At 38.1% G+C, this 22,603-nt stretch overlaps 1 protein-coding gene across 2 annotated transcripts in view; it reads right to left on the reverse strand.

The window, feature by feature from the left end:
- The window catches only part of LOC145681640 (uncharacterized), a 446,103-nt gene that overhangs the window by 86,550 nt on the left and 336,950 nt on the right, over window positions 1-22,603 (reverse strand). For both annotated transcript variants that reach the window (XM_081753260.1, XM_081753259.1), the window contains one exon: window positions 18,299-18,452. In XM_081753260.1, the coding sequence (XP_081609386.1) occupies window positions 18,299-18,452 (154 nt within the window). The remainder of the gene's footprint in view (window positions 1-18,298; window positions 18,453-22,603) is intronic.

Raw genomic sequence — 22,603 nt, forward strand, 5'->3', positions numbered from 1 at the left:
CCATTGAAAGATATTGCATCTTAAAATGTTTCCTAGTAACTTCCAGTTTCCTTGTACTTGCTGTTGGGAACGGTGGCTCAATGGTAGACCGCTTACTATGGTTGGTGAGGTCCTTATTGTGTCTATCCCGGCGAAGTAAGTTTGTGGTGGACAAGATCGTATCCGTACGTTCTCTCAGAGTACTCCAGCTTCTTCCCCTGTTTTCATTCCACTAATTCTTCTATTATCATTGACTTGCTTTAATCATTGAGCGCGGTGCTCAGTCCTAGAACGCTTCATTTCGTGCGTGAGGCCCTTATTGTTTCTTTCCCCAGCCAAGTAAGTTGTCTGGTAGAAAGGATCGTATACGTGGGTTTTCTTAGGGTACTCCCTCTTGTCCCACAATTCATTCCACCGACTCCTTCATTATCACTGACTTGCTTTAATCATTGGGCGCGGTAGCTCAGTGTTAGATCGTTTTCTCCGGTGCGTTGGGTCCTTATTGTTTCCATCCCCGGCCAAGTAAGTTTGTGGTGAACAAGACCGTATCCGTAGGTTTCATCAAGGCATTCCCGCTTCTTCCCATTTTTCATTCCATCAATTCCTCTATTATCATTGACTTGATTTAATCATTGGGCCCGGTGGCTCAGTGGAAAAGCGCTTCGTCTGGTGATCTTATTAAGATTTTGGTTGACAACATCGTATGCCTGGGTTTACTCAGCGTACTCCCGTTTCTTCCCACTTTTCATTCCACCAATTACTCTATTATCATTGTGTTGGTATAATCATTGACCGCGGTGGCTCAGTGGTAGAACACTTAATCTTGTGAGCCAAGTAAGTTTCTGGTTTAAAAGATTGTATCCGTGGATTTGGTCAGGTTACTCACGATTACTCCCACATTTCATTCCACCAATTCTTCTATATTCGTGGACTAGATTCAATCATTTTCCACGGTGACTCAGTTAGAGAACGCTTCCTCTTGAGTGGGTCTTTACTCTTTCGATCCCCTGTCTGATAAAATTTGTGGTGGACAATATCGTATCTGTGGGTTTTGTCACGGTACACCCTCTTCTACCCACATATCATTCCACCAATTCTTCTATTATCATTGACTTTCTTCAATCATTGGGCGCAGTGTTTCAGTGGGAAAGCATTTTCTCTGGTTAGAAAAGTATGTTTGTGATGGACAATATCGTATCCGTGAGTTTCCTGGGGTTACTCCCGCTTCTTCCAACTTTTGATTCCAGCACTTCCTCTATTATAATTGACTTACATTAATCATTGGGCGCAGTGGCTCAGTGGTAGAGAGCTTCCTCTGGTGCGCCAAGTAAGTTTTTGGTAGACTAGATAATATCCGTGGGTTTCCTCAGGGTACTCTTGCTTCTTCGCACTTTTGGTTCCAACAACTCCTCTATTATCATTGGATTGGTTTAATTATTGAGCGCGGTGGCTCAGTCGTAGAGCGCTTCCTCTGGTGGGCCAAGTGAAATTGTGGTGGACAAGATCGTGTTCGTGCGTTTTCTCAGGGTACTCCCGCTTCCTCCATAATTTTATTCCACCAATTCTATTATCATTAACTTGCTTCAATCATTCGGCGCAGTGGCTCAGTGGTAGACCACTTGCTCTGGTGGGCCAAGTATCTTTGTAATGAACAAGATCGAATCCGTGGGTTTTGTCAGGGTACTCCCGATTCTTCGCACTTTTCATTTCACAATGCTTCTATTATCATTGACTTACTTTAATCGTTGGGCGCGGTGGCTCACTGGTACATGGGTTCCTCTGATGGACCAAGTAAGTTTTGGTGCACTATATTGTATCTGTGGGTTTCCTCAGGGTACTATTCCTTCTTCCTACTTTTGATTCTAGCAACTCCTCTATTATCATTGACTTGATTCAATCATTGGGCACGGTGGCTCAGTGGTAGAGCGCTTCCTCTGGTGAGTGGGTCTTTACTCTTTCGATCCCCTGTCTGATAAAATTTGTGGTGGACAATATCGTATCTGTGGGTTTTGTCACGGTACACCCTCTTCTACCCACATATCATTCCACCAATTCTTCTATTATCATTGACTTTCTTCAATCATTGGGCGCAGTGTTTCAGTGGGAAAGCATTTTCTCTGGTTAGAAAAGTATGTTTGTGATGGACAATATCGTATCCGTGAGTTTTCTGGGGTTACTCCCGCTTCTTCCAACTTTTGATTCCAGCACTTCCTCTATTATAATTGACTTACATTAATCATTGGGCGCAGTGGCTCAGTGGTAGAGAGCTTCCTCTGGTGCGCCAATTAAGTTTGTGGTGCACAAGATCATATCCGTGGGTTTTCTCACGGTACTCCCGCTTTTTCCCACATTTCATTCAACCAACTCTCTTATTATTATTGCCTTGCTTCAATCATTTGGCACGGTATCTCAGTGGTAGAGCGCTTTTTCTCGTGCGTGGGGTTCTTATTATTTGGATCCCTAGGCAAATAATTTGTGTGGTGGACAGGATCGTATCCGTTGGTTTTCTCATGGTACTCCAACTTCCTCGCACATTTCATTCCAAGAATCCCTCTATTATCACTGACGTTCTCTAATCATTGTTCACGGTAGCTCAGTGATAGAGCGCTTCCTCTTGTGCGTGGGGTCTTTATTGTTTCGATCCCCGGTCAAGTACGTTTGTGCTGGAGAAGATCGTATCCGTGTTTTTTCTCCGGGTACTCCCGCTTCTTCTCATTTTCCATTCCACCAAATCCTCTATTATCATTACTTGTTTTAATCATTGGAGAGGATTGGGTCTTTTAATCATTGCGGTGATGTCAGAAGTCAGATTCGGTTCCAGGCATTTGGATTGTGATGTAAACATTTGCTGCGGTTCATTCTCATTTTTTTATTACGCAAGATAAAACCATCTGAACAGCTAGATAAAACCATCCGCGTCTAAAACTTCAGGACCCAGTTTCTTGAGGTTCAAGGATAGGGATCGATTTCTGACATCACAATTGTGCTCAACATATCAAGAGCTTTCAAATGCCGCCCCCTCTTAAACATGGGGTTGTTGGACGCGGATGGTAACATTGGAAATAATCTAATCTTTTGAGGACAACGTAATGCCCGAAAATGGTTCCGGGCATCTAAACGCCAGGAATGAGTTTCCGAATTGGCTCAATCTCAATACCTGGTTGCTTAAGATAGAACTTTTATGGCTGTATGGATCGTTTTATCTCGCGTAAAAAATACTGAGATTGAAAAACAGCAAACCTTTACATCACAAACCAAATGCTTGGAACTGAACCTGATTTCTGACATCACCGGAATGCTCAATGCATCAAGAACTCTCCAATGATTAAAGCTAATCAATGATGTTAGAAGAATTGGTTGAATGAAATGTGGGAGGAAACGGGAGTACCCTGACAAAACCCACGGATATGAACTTGTCCACCACAAATTTACTAGGCCGGGAATCGAAACAATAAGGTCCCATTGCTCCAGAGGAAGTGTTCTGCCACTGAGCTACCGCCCCAAATGTTTAAATATTCAATGATAATAGAGAAATAGGTGGAATCAAAAGTGGAAAAAATCAAGAGTACCCTGAGAAAACCGACGGATACGATCTTGTTCAACACAAGCTTATTTGGTCCACCTAGGGAAGCGCTTTAACACTGAGCCACCGTGCCCAGTGATTTAACCAAATAAATGATAATAGAAGAATTGGTGGAATGAAAGTGGGAAGAAACGGGAGTACCCTGAGAAAACACACGGATACGATCTTGTCCACCACAAACTTATTTCGCCATTCAGAAGAACCGCTCTACTGAGCCACTGAGCCACTGCGCACGATTAACCCGCGTCAGGTACCATGGGGTCAAATTTGACCCCAGTGTTTTTCCAGTGTTGTAACTTTTAATTCATTTGAAATAACTTCTAACCATTTTTTGTATTTTCACTTTGATTTCAAACAGCAATTATGTTTAATATATACCTAATGAAGGGAATTGTTAGTATAAGTGAGTGGGATAAAAATGACCCCATGGTACCTGACGTTGGTTAAAACAAGTCAATGATAATACAGGAATTGTTTAATGCAAAATGGAAGAAGCGGGAGTACCTGAAAAAAAACAACGGATACGATCTTGTCCACCAGAAACTTACTTGGCCCACAAGAGGAAGCGATCTACCACTGAGCCTCTGCGACCAGTGATTAAAACAAGTCAATTATAATATAAGAATTGGTGGATTGAAATGCGAAAGGAAGCGAGAGAACCCTGAAAAACCCACGGATAAGATCTTGTATACCACACTGCGCCCAATGATTGAAGCAAGTCAATAATAATAGAATTCCTTAGAATGAAATGTAGGTGGAAGCGGGAGTACCCTGACAACCCACAGATAAGATCTTGTCCACTACAAACTTACTTCGCCCACCATAGGTACACTGTACCAGTGAGCCAATGATTGAAACAAATAATTGATAATATAAGAATTGGTGAAGTGAAATGTGAGACGAGAGGTGAATTCCCTTGAAAACCCACGGATACGATCTTGTACATTAAAAATTTACTTGGCTGACCAGAGGAAGCACTCTACCACTGAGCCACTGCGCCCAATGATTGAAGCAAGTCAATGATAATAGAAGAATTGGTGGAATGAAATGTAGGAGAAAGCGGAAGTTCCCTGTCAATACCCGTGGATACGATCTTGTACACAACACTTCGCCCAAAGATTGAAGCAAGTCAGTAATAATAAAAGAATTGGTGGTATGTAATGTTGTAGGAAGCGGGACATCCCTGACAAATCCAAGGATACGACCTTGTCCACCACAAACTTACTTGGCCCAGAAGAGGAAACGCTGTAGCAATAAGCTACTGCACCCAATGATTGAAGCAAGTCAATGATAAAAGAATAATTGGTGGAATGAAATGTGGAAGGAGGCGGGAGTTCCCTGTCAAAGCCCACGGATATTATCGCGTCCAACACAAACTAACTCGGAACACCAGAGGAAGCGTTCTACCACTGAGCCACTGCACCCAATGATTGAAGCAAGTCAATGAATATAGAAGAATTGGTGGAATGAAATGTGGGAGGAAACGGGAGTTCCCTGACAAAACCGACGGACTCGATATTGTCCATCAAAAAATACTTCGCCCACCAGTGGAAGCGCTGTACCACTGAGCCACTCTGCCTACTGATTAAAGCAAGTTAGTAATAATAGAAGAATTGGTGGAATGGAATGTGAGAGGAAACGAGACTTCCCTGTCAACACCCACGAATACGATCTTCTACACCACAAACATACTTGTCCAACCTGCAGAAACACTCAGCACTGAGCCACGGTGCCCAATGATTGAAGCAAGTCAATAATAATAGAATAATTGGTGGAATGAAATGTGGGAGAATGCGGAAGTTCATTTCCAAACCCACGGATACGACCTTGTACACCACAAACTTACTTGTCCCACCTGCAAAAGCACTCAGCACTGAGCCACTGCGCCCAATGATTGAAGAAATTCAATGACAATAGAAGGATTTGTGGAATGAAATGTGGGAGGGAACGAGAGTTCCCTGTCAGAACCCACGGATAGGATCTTGTACATTAAAAACTTACTTGGCTGAGCAGAGGAAGCACTCTACCACTGAGCCACTACGCCCAATGATTGAAGCAAGTCAATGATAATAGAAGAATTGGTGGAATGAAATGTAGGAGGAAGCGGGAGTTCCCTGTCAAAACTCGTGGATACAATCTTGTATATAACACTGTGCCCAATAATTGAAGCAAACCAATGATAATAGAAGAATTGGTGGAATGAAATGTGGGAGGAAACGGGAGTTCCCTGTCAAAACCCACGGACACGATCTTGTACACCACAAACTTACTTGATCCGCCAGAAGAGCGCTCTGCACTGACCCACTGCGACCAATGATTGAATCAAGTCAATGATAATAAAAGAATTGGTGGAATGAAATGTGCAAGGATGTGGGAGATCCCTGTCAAAATTCACGTAAACGTTCTTGTACACCACAAACTTACTTGGCCCAACAGAGGAAGCGCTGTACCACTGAGCTGCTGCGCCCAATGATTGAATAAATTCAATAATATTAGAAGAATCTGTGGAATGAAATGTGGGATAAAGCGGGAGTTCCAAGTCAAAACACAAGGATAGGATCTTGTCCACGACAAACTTACTTGGCTCATGAGAGGAAGCGATCTACCACTGAGCCACTGTGCCCAATGATTGAAGTAAATCAATGATAATAGGACAATTGGTAGAATGAAATGTGAGTGGAAATGGGAGTTTACTGACAGAACCCACGGATACGATCTTCACCACAAACTTACTTTGGCTCACCAGAGAAAGCGCTGTAGACCTAAGCCACTGCGGCTAATGATAGAAGCAAGTCAATAATAATAGAATAATTGGTGGAATGAAAAGTAGGATAAAGCGGGAGTTCCCTATCAAAACCCACCCATACGATCTTCTACCCCACAAACTTACTTGGCCTACCAGAGGAATCGCTGTACCACTGAGCCACTTCGCCCAATGATTCAAGAAATTCCATAACAATAGATGAATTGGTGGAATGAGATATGGGTACAAGCGGGAGCTCCCTTAGAAAACCCACTGATAGGTTACTGTACACCACAAAGCTACATGGCCCACCAAAGGAAGCGCTGTACCACTGGACCACTGCGCCCAATGATTGAAGCAAATCAATGATAATAGAAGAATTGGTGGAATGAAATGTGGTAGGAAGCGGCGGTTCCTTTTCAAAACCCACGGATACAATCTTGTCTATCACAAACTTACTTTGACCACCAGAAGAAGGGCTCAATCACAGTCACAGCGTCCTATTATTAAATCAAGTCAATAATAATAGAAGAATTGGTGGAGTGAAATGGGTGAAGAAGCGGGATTTCCCTGACAAAACCCACAGATATGATCTTGTCCACTACAAACTTACTTGGCCCAGCAGAATACCATTGAACCACTGTGCCCAATTTTTGAAGAAAAACAATATTAATAGAAGAATTGGTGGAATAAAGTGTGGGAGGGAACGCGACCTCCGGTTCAAAACCCACGGATACGATCTTGTCCACCACAAAGTTATTTGACCCACTAGAGGAAGCGTTCTACCACTGAGCCACTGCGTCCTATGATTGAAGCAAGTAAATATTAATAGAAGGATTTGTGGAATGAAATGTGGGAAGTAGCGGGAGTTCCCTGACCAACCCCACCTATACGATCTTCTCCACCACAATATTACTTGGCCACTAGACGAAGCGCTATACCACCGAGCCCCTGAACACAATGTTTAAAGCAAGTCAATAATAATAGAAGAGCTTGTGAAATGAAATGGGGAGGAAGCATGATTTCCCTGTCAAATCCTACGGATATGATCTTGTCCGCCACAAACCTACTTGGCCCACCAGAGGAAGCGTTCTACCACTGAGCCACTGCGCCCAATGATTGAAGAAATTCAATAATAATAGAAGGATTTGTGGAATGAAATGTGGGAAGAAGCGGGAGTTCCCTGAGAAACCCCATAGATACGATCTTGTCTACCACAATCTTACTTGGCCCACCAGAGGAAGCGCCCTACCACTGAGCCACAATGTCCAATGATTGAAGCAAATCAATGATAATAGAAGAAATGGTGGAATGGAATGTGGGAGGAGGCGGGAATTCCCTGTCAAAACCCAGGGATACAATGTTGTGACCCACGAACTTACTTGTTCCACCAGAAGAGCGCTCTGCACTGAGCCACTGCGCCCAATAATTGCCGCAAGTCAATAGTAATGGAATAATTGGTGGAATGAAATGAGGGAGGATTCCGGACAACCGGTTCAAATCCCACGGATACAATCTTCTACACCACAATCTTACTCAGTTGACCAGAAAAAGTTATTTACCACTGAGTCACACTCCGCCCAATCATTGAAGCAAATCAATGATAATAGATGAATTGGTGGAATGAAATGTAGGAGGAAGCGGCGGTTCCTTGTGAAAACCCACATATACGATCTTGTTTACCAGAAACTTACTTGGCCCACCAGAGGAAGCGCTCTACCACTGAGCAACTGCCCCCATTGATTGAAGCAACTCAAGGATAATAAGAGAATTGGTGGAATGAAATGTGGGAGAGGCGGGAGAACCCTGAGAAAAACCACGGATACGATCTTGTCCACTACATATTTACTTGGGTGGGGATCGAAACTATCAGGATCCCACGCATCATATGAACCGCTGTACCGCTTAGTAGCCGCGACCAATGATTAAAGCAAGTCAAGGATAATAGAGGAATTAGTGGAATGAAATGTGGGAACAGAAGGAAGTACCCTGTGAAAACCCACGGACACGATCATGTGCACCACAAGCTTACTTGTTATACCAGAGGAAGAGCTTTTCCACTGAGTCAGCGCGCCCAATGATTAAATCAAGTCAATGATAATAGAGGATTTGGTGGAATAAAAAGTGGGAAGAAGCGGGAGTACGTTCAAAAAAACACGGATACGATCTTTTCAACAACAAATTTACTTGAGTGGGGATCGAAACAATAAAAAGCGCACGCACCAGAGGAAGCGCTCTACCACTGAGCCGCCGCGCCCAATGATTAAAGCAAGTCAATGATAAAAGAGGAATTGGCCGAATGAAATCTGGGAACAAGCGGGAGTACCCTGAGAAAACCAACGGAAACTATCCCCCCACCACACATCTTAATTGGTTGGGGAACGAAGCAATAAGGACCCCACGCACAAGAGGGACCGCTCTACCACTGAGCAACCGTGCCCAATGATTAAAGTAAAACGGTGATAATAAAGGGATTGGTGGAATGAAAAGCGGGAAGAAGCGGGAGTACCCTAATAAAATTGACGGATACGATTCTGTTGCAACACAACTTACTTGGCTGGTGTTCGAAAAAGTAAGGACCCCACGCATGAGAGGAAGCCTTCTCCCCCTGAACCACCGCCCTCAATGATTACAGCAAGATACCATGGATACCATCTTGTCCACTAAGAAACTTAATTTTCAAACCAGAGAAAGTGGTCAACCAGTGAGTCACCGCGCCGAATGATTGAAGCAAGTCAACGATAATAGAAGAATTAATGGAATGAAAGTGGCAAGAAGCGGGAGTACCCTGAGAGAACCTACGGACACGATCTTGTCCACCGCAAAGTTACATGGCCGGGGATCGAAACAATAAGGACCCCACGTACCAGAGTAAGCGGTCTACCACTGAGCCACCGCGCCCCACAACAAGAACAAAAAAATTAAAAGTTACTAGGAAACATTTTAAGAAGCAATATCTTTGAATTGTAAAGATCACTGCCCGATGATCGTCTTTTAATAACTGCATGAGCGTTTTAATAACTTCTGATACGTCCCTCTCCTATTATGTCTTTTTAAAACCATACACGTTGTCCGGATATTATCCTTTATTCGTCTTCCGAATATAATCAGTTATCCGAATGTTCTATTATCCAGATATTACCTTAATTTTATAAATTATCCGGATAAATCATTTATCCGGATAATATCCGTTATCCGTCATCCGTTTTTCTATCCGTCAACCGGAAATTGCAAATCCGGATAAGTTTCTATCCGATATCAGAATATAAAATTATCCAGATGTGGCCATCTCTAATCAGCATCCTCAGAAGCATAAACGAACTAAATGTCTTCAAAGTCTGCTACACAATAGCAGGGTCGAATCCATGGGCGATCATGGTGATTGCCTCCCAGAAACTGAATCTTTCTTATTTTATATATAAATAAAACCCACTCTAGGGTCTGGAGATCTTAAAAGTAGCTCTAAGTATGAGTATTTCCTAACACCGAGCTCCCAGAAGTCCATCGTAGATCTTCCCCTGTACAAGAGAATGGGAAACTCTTATTTTTCACATTCAGTTTTCACATCTTAGCAAATAGACAATATTTTCATTCACTTCCATCTACTACTGCATTCTACTGAACTGTAACGACTTTTTATGTTTAAAAATAATTATTCATTTTTCAATAATTGTAAAAGTTTATAAGTTCAGTAATTTACCATGAATAGAGTCAGCTAGAAGAATTTTTGTAACGAAGAAATAACAACATGAACTGTGAAATATCTTCTCACAAACTGTCGAGAGTTGAGAGTCGACAAACTTTACTCTTTCGTTTACTGATAACTCGAAACCGCGGTTGCCAGAATTAGCCCAGGATAGAGAACTTATATTAAGAAAATGAAGATCTCAGGAAAATGCCAAAGTCTCTTAGTCTGAGAGAAAAAATAAATTCTAATTTCTAGATCTGTTAGTCTTGTAGCTCTTAGTCCGTACCAAAGTACTGATAGAGATATGGCCAATGAATTAATACTATTTTGTAGAACCTTCCACTTTTATATCACAGGGAATTCATCTTCCGGTTTGCTTGGTTGTGAAAAGTAATAGAGTGTATTGGTATACTATGTAAAGTATGTGTACTGTCGCTGATTTGTGATAACAAGCAGAAACATAAGTAAAAGGCAAATTACAGTGATAGTTTTCTGTTATTTTTTGTATTCATGGGGAGACGGAAAACCTACTTTTACCTTAACATTTGTTTTTCTTAAGATTTTTAATCGGGCTCACACCCTTCCCCCCAACATTAAATACGGAATTGGAGAACTTATTTAGAATTTGATTGTTGATTCCAGTATATTTCAAGCAACACTTCTCGCACCCGGGCCTGTTATATGTTCATACATAGCTATTGTTTTTATCTATATTATAATATATCAACATTTGATATCGCCAATATATGAACATGAGTATATAATTCTAAATTTTCGATATCGATATTCGGGGGGTTGCAAGGTATAAGGGACCCCTAAGACTTGCGATGCATAAAGAAATTAAACTTACTTTTTATAATATTGTTTTGTAATTATAATATCTTTACTACCACAAATTGCAATGTAAATTCATCCATTTGCAGATTTGCAATATTATATGGTATAATTTCTTAGGCATCAGTACTTTTCTATTCAATGAAAAAAAAGTCACGTGCAAAAGCAGGTGCTCCGAACTTTGAACTAGAATTTACCATAAAAAAGTATTTTTATTTCTCTCTCTTGGAGGTTTTTATTCCTTTTGGCCTTTGGGACCGCTCATTGACAAAACGTGCACACATGATCGCTATATGCATTCATGCTCTTAGGCAGAGTCAGAAATTTTGAAAAGAAACGACCTTTTAATAACAATAGTAATAATAATATAACAATGGGATTGAGAACTAGGGTCCCATTTCTTTATCTTGCAAGGGAGCGCCACTATTCTGGTACGCCACTGAAGTCTTCTATTTTGTGTTTGTCGCTTTTTCGTTTCGTTTAGCTATTTCTTTTTATGATGTTAGGCTTTCATATGAAACCTTTGTATTATATAACTTTTTTTCTTTTTATGAGTTTCTTTTTTGGGTGGGGAGGGGGAAAGAGAGAAATGCTTTCTTGTTATATCTGTTTCTTAACATTCATCTTGCTTGAACTGCTTAAGTTAGTCATTTTGTAACTTTTGGTGTCATCCAACTCCGTCACAGTAATAAAATTGTCATTGTTAACAATTTGTTTTATTCTCTTATTTGCAGTTTGCCACACTGATATATTTTTAACAAAATTGATGTTTAGTCCAACGCCTTTTGAATTTGCAACTAACGCAACCGCCGAGCTTTTGGAGTCGTGTACACAATAAGACTTAAGACGTGGCTAAGATGAATCAAACACTCCGAGTAAAAGATTGGTAATTCAACTATGAACAGATATGTTTTCATTCGACTACCGCGACTCATACAACATTGAATCGCTGCTTGGGTTAGTTTGGTGAACATCAATATCAGCTAAAGTTAGTTTCACGTAAAATTAGTCGTACTTATTAATTCTACTGCTCTGCCTAAAGATGGAACGTTGTGCCAATTTTCCGATTGGGCATTGAAGCAAAACTCTGACAATTATTTCCTAGCATGATTATTTTCCGTGATGCATGTTCTTGACCTCTATAAGTTTCCATATCTGACTTGAAGAAGGATTCTTTCTTTTCCTTACTACTTTCTTCATACGACCATTATTTCATTTATTGACACAACTCTCCAATTTATCCTATCCGGCATAACCACGGCACAAACTTAAATATTCCATTTTTTATTCTCGTTGGGCATATGATATATTTTTACACAACTGGTCCTGACTGGAAGGAAGGTATTTCTTGGATTTATGGTTGTACGATTTATATATGTTTATTTCTTTAAATACGTCGTGATTCCTGGGTTCTTCGTGTAGATTTTTCAAATTCATACTCCATATTTCATGAAGAACGCATTATATCTCATTCAGTCAAGTAATGTCTCGTTATGTGAGGTTCATAACGGAATTCAATCTCTTTAGAATTGCTGTAGATGAATTAGTTACACTTGTAGTATTTCACTTCTAGCAACCGTGGAAATGCCATCATTCATATTCATTGATGTGCTATTCTGACATCTTAGAATATTTGTAGCACCCATCAACTACGAATCCTGCAATTAGCACCTCTTTTTGTTGAGCTTCTTTAAGATTTTTTTGTCTTCCGTCTTCTCAATGTAGCACTACTATCGAATTACAGGTATCGTGTGTGTACTCCAGTATCCATGATCGTTTGCAAAATGATTTCCAATTATATTCGGCTTGAGAAATTTTTACGGCACATGGGATTACAGTTACTTGCGAGAAATATAGTTCCAAAGATCACATTAACTTTCGTTTCCGCTTGAAATGCCGCCATTGAGGAAAAACATGGTTGGTTAACTATTTTGATAACGCATCATTAGACTATTTCCTATTGAAAATGAATGTGTCGTTACGTTGTATGGCGTATAACTGCAGGAACTTTCCTCCGCTCTTGTTGGGCATTTCATTTGCAAAATAAAAATTTGTTTCAGCAAGTGGTGTAATAAAAGTTTGATTTTCCACGGTTTGTAAGAAATGTGGGATTTAAGTCTTAGTTGCTAGTAGATTAAATGCTTTCGACAATTTACTGAAAGCCATACGTAGAAAATTCAAGAACATAATGCTTTTCACATTATTTGGTGCAATACTCGAAACTTTCGTTCCACTTAAAATGACAGAAAATTTCCATTGAAGTTGTTCCACCGTAGTATAAAATATGCGCAGTTTTAAAACCTAACAATATAATTCTCGTTTCCCTGTTTCTCAAATCTTGAAAACTCTAGAACGAATGTTATTCAAGAAGCACAACATGCCAAATTGTATAGTTTTCGAAAATTTGGTAATTTATCTGAAGACACAATCTGCAAATTCAATATGACGAGTATCATGAAACTGAAAATTGAACTTATCTCAAATATGTCCAATCAATAACTCAATGAGATGATTTTTAAATTGCCACGTTGACACATCATCCATGAGTCTATGTTACAAACAATTTTTACAGAGTTACATCTACAATATTGCCGGTGTAGAATTTGGAGCGTGAAAAAATATTTTAACACTGGGCATGGAGCAATCAGAAAACGATGCGTTAGAAGGTGATCCATTATGAACCAATGGGAACAAAATATACAACAACTAATCAAAACAGAGTGCGCTAGTGATATATCAGTGACAATCAATTACAATAAATCATATAAAAATTCATATCACTTAACCACAAACTCACGAAGTGATGATATCCGAATACTTTTCTTGAAAATCACCGTCACATCAATATTTACAAGATGACACCGATTCATGAGTCGGTATATATTTTTTCGAATTAACACATTCTTGGCAAGACATTTATCAATTCTGTTGATGGCATCATTTTGAATTCCGAGTAAATTACGCCACTGTTTGTCAATCTATTTCTCTGGGCTGTGACGTCTAAAGTAATGACCCTAGGTCGTTGAGCATAATGTCATAAATAAAAAAGAAAACGATCGACTTTTTGTTTCCAATAACCACATGCCCAATAAGCAATAACAAAAGGTCAATATTTGCTTTCATGAATAATGCTGAAAAGAATAGTTATACGTTTCTACCGAATACTAGCAACACGACAAAGCAGTTGATCTTAAAGTTAACTTTTGCTTTTAAAACATATGATTATAAAACAATAAACAAGGAAGCCTCTTAATACTTCTTAGCATAGTTTTAGTAATCCATGTACGGTAATGTTTTGATTGATTAGGATGTGTATCCAAGTCGTGGGCTACTTTCACCTCTTTTCGATGTTTCAAAGAATTGATGTTTCCTTTTAGCGTAAAACAATAAACATTATATTTTTTTCTTTCGACACTTAGATACTAAAGTTCGAGTTCTATAAGACTCGCCAATCACAATTATTCCTTGATTCTTCGCCATAAACTTAGGTTTTCCTTATAAAGTTTCTTTTTTTTGGCAATTCTATTTGTACGTAAAGGAGCTAAATATATCCTGCATCATGCCATATATTACGTCGTATTGGTCTACGACCCGAAATGAACACCAAATTTCAGATGGTCCGTTCATATACCCTTGTTATATGAAAGGCAATTAAGAAGTGTGCTATACACATAACTACATTGATATACATTCATATACTTCTCTACTCAATAAAGTTGTAATACTTAGTAATTAAACCCCATCAAAGAGGATGAAATACATTTTAAAAGTCACATTTGAAATTTCCCATAATTATATGCTGATGAAACGGAATGATATATATCACTCAAATTGGCAGTGTGTCGTATACATCATTTTCCAATTCTTTTATTCGCAATTTCCAAATATAAGGGGTGATCCAAGATACCTCTTCCCGAAATTTAAGACAAAAACATTACTGTATAACTATATTTTACACAAAATAACTGTACAATCTATTAATACATAACAAAGGATAAAACTACATAAATTTATACCAATGAAGAGGAAAGAAAGTACATAAGTTGGGTCATAACACTCCATCCGTGACATTGTACTCATTGCATTACAACCTAAGATAATAAACCGCTCATCCACGAGAATAAATTACATGCCAGTAAAAGGTAACGAAACAGACCGCTAGAGTGCTAATTGAAAGTTCCATTTTATAACGTCAAGAAAAGGAACGACGGATAATTCTTATTTATCAGCGATGATGTCCCTTGAGACCATGTGGTCTCATATTGTTACACCGTATGATTGACTGGCGGGGACTAAGACCACTTGAAATTTATCTGCCAATCGGAATCATCTAATTGTTGATGACTCCCCTATATAAAATAGGGAATACTACTGTTAACATTATAACACGAGAAAATGAAATCTCATGAAATCCTGGTTTAACGTCCCACATGTATGCTTTTTGTCTAAGGGATGAGGCTGAACTATAATAGTAACTGATTTGAATTATTTCAATTTAACGTTTCAAAATTGTGAGATTTACGTTAAGGAGACAATAGTTGACACAAGTAAATGAAAATGAAATATTTTTAGAAGTAGAAATTGAGAAGAAATGGAAGTACACTGTAAAATCTGACGTGAGAATAAGTACTTTGAAAACATTGTAGTCATTTAGCCTCCAGAAAATGTTGTTTTAATTTGTATAGTAATTCTATGTCATATTTACAGTATATCAGGTGATTTATTAAGTGGGATTGAATAACGTACTTGATTAAAATATAACACAACATTACATTTTTCTCTATATATAATATTTGCCGACATTAACCACTGTACTTATTGTCACGTATTACCGACATTTGCAATGCAGATAAAAGCTTTCATTTTAGCTCGTTCAAATGAGTGATCAGTGCATATTATTAATTATTACTTACATTGAATACCATACAGTTTAGTGGGTATTTATTGTACACATTCATTAGTGATATGGTATTACCCCTGAGGCATTGCTCTCTTTGCCTGAGCACACATTAACAATTCTTTCACAATACTACGTAAACCACATTTAATCAAATTCTTCCTCTGGCAAATATTCTATCATCAACAGTATTTACATGTATTGTACAATTCCCTGTCCGATATTATTTTTAAAAAAAAAACTTATTACAGAGAGCTATAATTTCCAAACGGATGAGCATAGAACCCTTGAGAAGATATTGAATCAAGTACCTAGACGTAAAATAAATGCCAATGGTGATTCACTTGGTTCTGGACAGATACCTATTTTGTTCATGAATGTAGCTTCTAATTAAGATAATAGATTTCCGCGTTCTCACCTGTGGCAAATGCAACTTAGCATTACCTCGACCGCAACATTATTAATTATTATTCACCTTACTCATCCTCTATACTCACACGGTGTTGACACAAAGTTTTGACAGATAATACTTGTTTATATAAAGAGTAATTCACTGATTGTTCCGTTGTTTCCACCAGATATTCTCGCTTAAGTGTGCGATAGAGTTTTCGTATCGAGTAGATACACACCTAATGTCAAATAGTAGGCATACTTAGCTAATTTGAAATTTTCGAAAGTATATATTGTTACAGAGCTGTGTACTTGATCTGCTGTACAACTGAATAGTACACTTTTGAAATCAAGTACTGGTTGTATATAACTCTATGTTATTCAAAAATGTTATTATGTTATTATTATTTAACCCGTAAGTACTATGGACCGTCTCTCAGACCGCTGCGACTTTTCGTATCATTATATTTTCCACAGTCTCACTACTACAAGTGGATATTTTCGTCTACCTTCCTGTCTAGCAAATGGTTACGTATTGTGAAGTTCGTGTTATAATTGATCCCCTGTGCGCGGCGCTGAAGGGGTCGAGCGGTCTTACAGACGTACTATAGTAGTTCGTAAGTATTTTTCTGTTCAGTTGTCTTTCGTTATCTACTGATTATCAGCAGTTTTCTGTCTTACCGTTGGCACGTCTTGTACCAGACATCATAATGACCCAGAGACTGAAAGACCTGAAATAATCACATTTTATAACATGAGAAAAGGCGAAATGGATACCCTAGACAAAAAATGCACAGATTACACATCAAGTCGTCGCACAAAACGATAGCCATTGACAATTTTCTTTATGCTGGTGGATGTTGCGTGTGGTGTCAATGCGTATGTCTTGCATCAAGTCTACGCTAAGTCCGCAGTGATGACAAGACTTGATTTTATCAAAACGTTGGCAAAAGGACTTGTTAGGCCTCACCTAGAACGCGGATTGTTCATCGGCGAAATGCCACGTGAACTGAGTTTTTCAGTCAAGAGCATACTACAGCTTGAAAGTGAGTTTCCCACCATTGCGCACAAGGAGTTGAAAAGGAAAACTGAGTTGTAAGCGGAAAGCAAAGATATTCATTCGTGTCAACTGTGTGGGGTACCGATTTCCTTGCAGTGCAGAATAAAAAAGATATAAGTGCCTACCTGAAGAAAGTGCATGCTGTCAAAAAAGTTATTGCGGTACTTTCTTTACCGGCAAAACGTATTCTCTTTACTTTCTTCATCATATAAGAACTAAAAATAAGTTCTATTCATTACCTTTTCACTACAAAAAATGTACGAGTACAACTATAACAGTACTTTCCTGTAAGTTTAAAAAAGCTAAAATTCCATGTCTTTTTCTCCGTTTTTACTGTATTCTTTATTACTAGTGCATCTATAAAAACAGTGCATTTTAAATTAGTGTTGTTTTGACTACATAGAAACGAAGAAAAAAGTTGAATTATTCAACAATTACAATTTTAGAATAACAATGAAAGCATTGTAGCAAATTTTGACTATATTCTTTTTCTCATTGTTTTAAAAATATAAATGTTTTTTTATAACGTGAAATTACTATGTTTTATTTTTCTATAAGCAATAAGATATTTAGGATATCATTTTAAAAAATATGCAATGAAACTACTATTCAGAAAAAGTGAAACAACAATGCGGTCTGGCAGACCGTTCCATAGTAGTTACGTGATTCTTCTCGTCCATGGTACTTAAGGGTTAAATATGTTAATAAAAATTACGAAATTAAAGTAATTATTTTATAATAGTGAATCGAGAACCAAACGAAAAGCAGATGTTTGCAATTTTACATCGTAGAGAGACTTCAAGTAAGGTGGGATGTCATAATGTATGAAATATATTGTTTGATTTTTTGGTTAACAGTCCTTTTTCGCAACAGTGCCTTATGAAACCCACATTTATTGCCTCATACACTTCTTTAAAAAATACCACCCAATCTCAAACTCGAAAGTAGTGCACGTTGTTTATGTGAACATGATAAATATGTGTTAAAGATAGGTATTCCCAATATTGTTGTGGCTGTCGAATAGTTTGATATGGAGTAATTTGAAGTTCTTCTACATTTACATTCATTACTAATTTTATATAACACCACTTCAAATGGATAAGTAATGCATCAATATATCTCACCTGCAACAATAAGCACACACAATAGAACGAAAACAGCCATATCAACTGGACCAACCTCAAACCCAGCTATTACAAATTTAATAAGCAGAAGTACAGGTATCCACATTCCTACCAGTTGATTCAGTAACCATGGAATTATGAATATAGGTCTTTCCTGTAATTAAATTTTAAAAAAATCAAAAACACTGTTCTTCCGGAATAGGTTTATTCTACAAGGTAGAAAAATAAGAAAAAAGAAGTAGTAAAATAGAAATGTTACATATTTCGTTTCTTAATAACCAAATTTACATGATTATTGTGCAATTGTTATTTATTTATTGAATATCATTAATCTTTTGTTCCAATAATTGTAATGTGAACACTGCTTGCAATGTTTTGTCTAACTTCTGTTATCCTTCGTCCCTTGGCTACACTTCTCTAAAATTCAGCATGAGTAAGGATGTTTTTCTCTTATACTTATGGAGGAGAGAATACGAACATGCCTAAAATTTAGGAAATTTTCAAAACTGGAAACTGGTAAAATAGTGTGATTTCATGGTATACCACTGAAAGTTAATGTGTTGTAATTGTTTAATTGATTGAAAGCATTCAACTTATTGAAATGACGTCAGCGTAGGAGCTATATTTTCACATAACAAACGAGACGACTGCCTGAAAACACTCTGATGTAGATAAAATATAAATTCGACTATTAAAATATGATACACATTGCTGAAATAAATTTTAAAACATAAAATTTTACATATATATATATATATATATATATATATATATATATATATATATATATATATATATATATATATGAGAAATTAGGAATAACTCGCAATAAATATTAATTTTAAAAGTATGATAAAATCACATAAATCAATAACAAGAAATAGTGCTAATAATATGTTTAAGAATAAATAGTAGAAAATATAACTAATTTCAATAAAATATAAAAATGTAGCAAGAATAAATGGAAGAAAATATGAAATTAAACGCTTAGAGAACGTAAGTGATTTTACAAGGGAGCATAAACGCAGTACACATTCAACTATATAATTTCATTGCACACTGCACGATCAATTGTAAGCCTCACTAATGGCGGTATTTGAGGTCTAAGTTTTGAGGACATATGGGAAGAAAATACCAAATACTCAGTGGAACGATATATTTCTTGCAATATGAGTGCTTCAAGCAACGCAATAGATAAGTGTGCATAAGATAAGCATGTTTGGTACATAAACGTGTCATGAAGACTTCATACCGACGAATGTTCTATTATGAAAACGTGTTGCCCAACAATGTTAAGTTTGTTTTCCTTAGACTGGTACCAATTTCCTTGCAGAAAAGAGTACATCAAAGTACGGAAGTAGATACTTAGGTCGTATCGAGGAAGATTATGCTCCAATACAATCCTGGATAAGGTGTCCTAGTTACAGCAGTGTCAGATCGTTCGTTTTCCCGAATACCCAGATTACTCGTCAGCCATCACAAAATGACAACGCACTCCGTTTACTGTAGTTGGGTGAATTTCACAAGAACGTCTTCAACAACTGTGTGTTTACTGAGGATCTCGTGCGTTCTGGAGGTACAAAAGAGAAACAAAGGAACGAGCGAGAAGGCCACGATTTCGTCGGAGAGAAAACGATCACACGATGGGATGCAGTATGGGAGTTTAACACGAGTACGTGTAGCAAAGAGGAAGTAAATATTTTCACACCGGAAACAAAGTGAACTGCGTGGGCAAGGAATATAATGGCCATTCGCAGGGTAATTAAGGAGGATTCTTCTATTGCGAAATCTCATTAAAGCTTCGTTGGCCTTTTTCGCAGAGTAATTAAAGAGGGCGCTATCTTAGAGAAATCATAGGGGTGGTTCGTGACCCCTACATAAAGACTAGCAAATGAGTAGTCCACAGAGCGTCAGGAGATACTCAAGTATCCAAGAGATAGACTCTTTTAAGTTTTCTCAACAGAGAGGAACAAGAAGACGTGTATACAAAACGATCGTAATCTAACTACGACCATATTACGCTATGTTCTCAGCAGGGCACAAAATAACGATCAGCATGATATGTCTTGTAGGATGGAATATGAAAAGTATTAAGAGTGCGAAACAAAGTTAGTTAAGAGAACCTATGTGTTGTTGTACATCAAGTGACGCACATAGGCCATGTCCATTTAACGGAACGTATCAAGGAACGACAAACAAGTACCACTCATATCGAAATTCTGGTCAATAACGTTAGTTTGTTGGAGGTAAATTTACACATATTAAGTTTTATCATAGATAGTAAGGTTTTTGTTCGATCTGGGAGCCAGACGTTGTTGAGACACTTGAAGTAGTCGAATAATACTGCGAAAGTGTCGGGGCAAAAATAAATTACGAAATCGCCAACATAAAACAGAGGACTTGGAGGAGCCTGAAACTGCGAAAGAATGCTGCTAAATGTGACATGACATAACGTTACACAACGCACACTGCGGTGTGGAACACAATTTTCTTGGACGAAGTTCAGTGAAAGACTAGAGACCTCTCAGGTAAAGAAATTGTCGCTCATAATGGTAATTTAAAACGAAGAGCGACATGACCACGAATATTCCAGTCATATTAATTTTCAGTATAACGCAAGGTGGTGTCATACACCTCAACTAAGTTGAAAAATTGCAACAAAAATTTCTCCATTCGAAAGGTTACATGAGTATGCCCCTCCAGTTGACGAGATTGGAAGCAAGGCTTCAGAAAATTGAAATCCATTCTGATATTTGTTCAGGAGCGATTAAAGCTCCAAACACCGCACCCGCCGCGAATTTAGCATGCATTCAAACAGATTACATACAGATCTCGTAACAGTAATACGTCTAAAGGTCATGAGTGTAGCTGTGATTATCCCTGCTTTCAACGCATAAAGGGAAACAGAGCATCTGGCCAACTGAATTTGAAAAAAAAGTCTTCTAACAAGATGCAATTATGCATTTTTAATTCTCGAAACATTGTGTTATACTTGTGAGAGGATTTTCAATACTTTATAGGAGATGCGGATATTCAACAACCATGAAAGGAGAATTATAGTGCTTATTTTACGCGATGCGGAAGTTTAACGTTCTCCGTTTTAACCTTACCGTCAAGCAAGTAAATTCTGCACGGTACTGTGTAGACTCAAAGATAGAGTCGAGGTGACAACCGAAAGTGTTAATTATCCCTGAATGTTTACTCCTAAACACAACATTCAGAGATAGACCACTTAAAACAACAGAAGAATTGAATAGCAGAGTGAGAGAGGGGTCCAAGGCACAACAACTAAATTCCGAGAAATCGTAGGGTAAAGTTTAGGACAAATAACTACAACTTTCCCTCGTGAAGGTGGATATTTTATTTCTGCATATCATTTTACATATTTCTGTCCAATTTTTAATCTGTAATACATTATGTAAAGAGTGTTGTATTACGAGTAATGAACGAATATTTCAAATGTAAAGGAAATATTTTGCAGTGATGATATCTGGCAGCTAGGTTACATAAACTAAATACAATAGTTTAAATTAGATTTCTAACATAACCTAACCAACCCTAACCAAATGTTAAGTGTGATGGTCTGATTTCAGATTTTAATAGAATGGGTGATACATGGTTGGGTAACATCTTTATCAGATCACTATACTTCAGCTCGTTAATCTTCCTACCATCTTGAAAGTTGATCTCCCATGCATCCAAGCTGTAACACAGAGGCCATAGATCATCTGTACCTGACGAAATGCATTTACTGTCTGTTCCTGGATGTTTCTGGAACACGAATTGCCTTCCATACCTCAACAGATGAGTAGGTGTACTTAACTGATGTACGCAGGTTCAGTAGCCGATACCCTGACAGCCGTCACCTTTTGCATTTCCACCTTGCTGCCATGTTCATTCACTCTTTCTTTGAATAACATTTTAGAAATGGAGTGTACATTTTTCATATCGGATGACATGCGTATTACATGAAATGGATCCTGCACTCTGGGACTTTCCAGCAAGATTGTACCACTATTCAGGCATGAATAAATAACTTGTTTTCCTGATTTTTTTCAGCAACTACAATATCATCATCACACGGCATAAACTTGTGGCTCGGAACTAGATAGTAGCAGCATATTTCTTCAAACTTGTGTGAATCAACCAGAAAGTAATACAGCAAGAACATGGTAATATTATGTTTTGTCTAAAGCGACAGTCTAAAACAATGTAGCTCTATCTTGTGTAGAACATTGCACGGATAAGGAAGAAATATTAACAACCAGCATTTGAGTTCAGATGAAATATGGAATGTTACTGTTT

This window comes from Thermobia domestica, chromosome 3, assembly GCF_964235325.1.
Source record: "Thermobia domestica chromosome 3, izTheDome1.hap1.1, whole genome shotgun sequence".
NCBI classification, from domain to species: Eukaryota; Metazoa; Arthropoda; class Insecta; order Zygentoma; family Lepismatidae; genus Thermobia; species Thermobia domestica.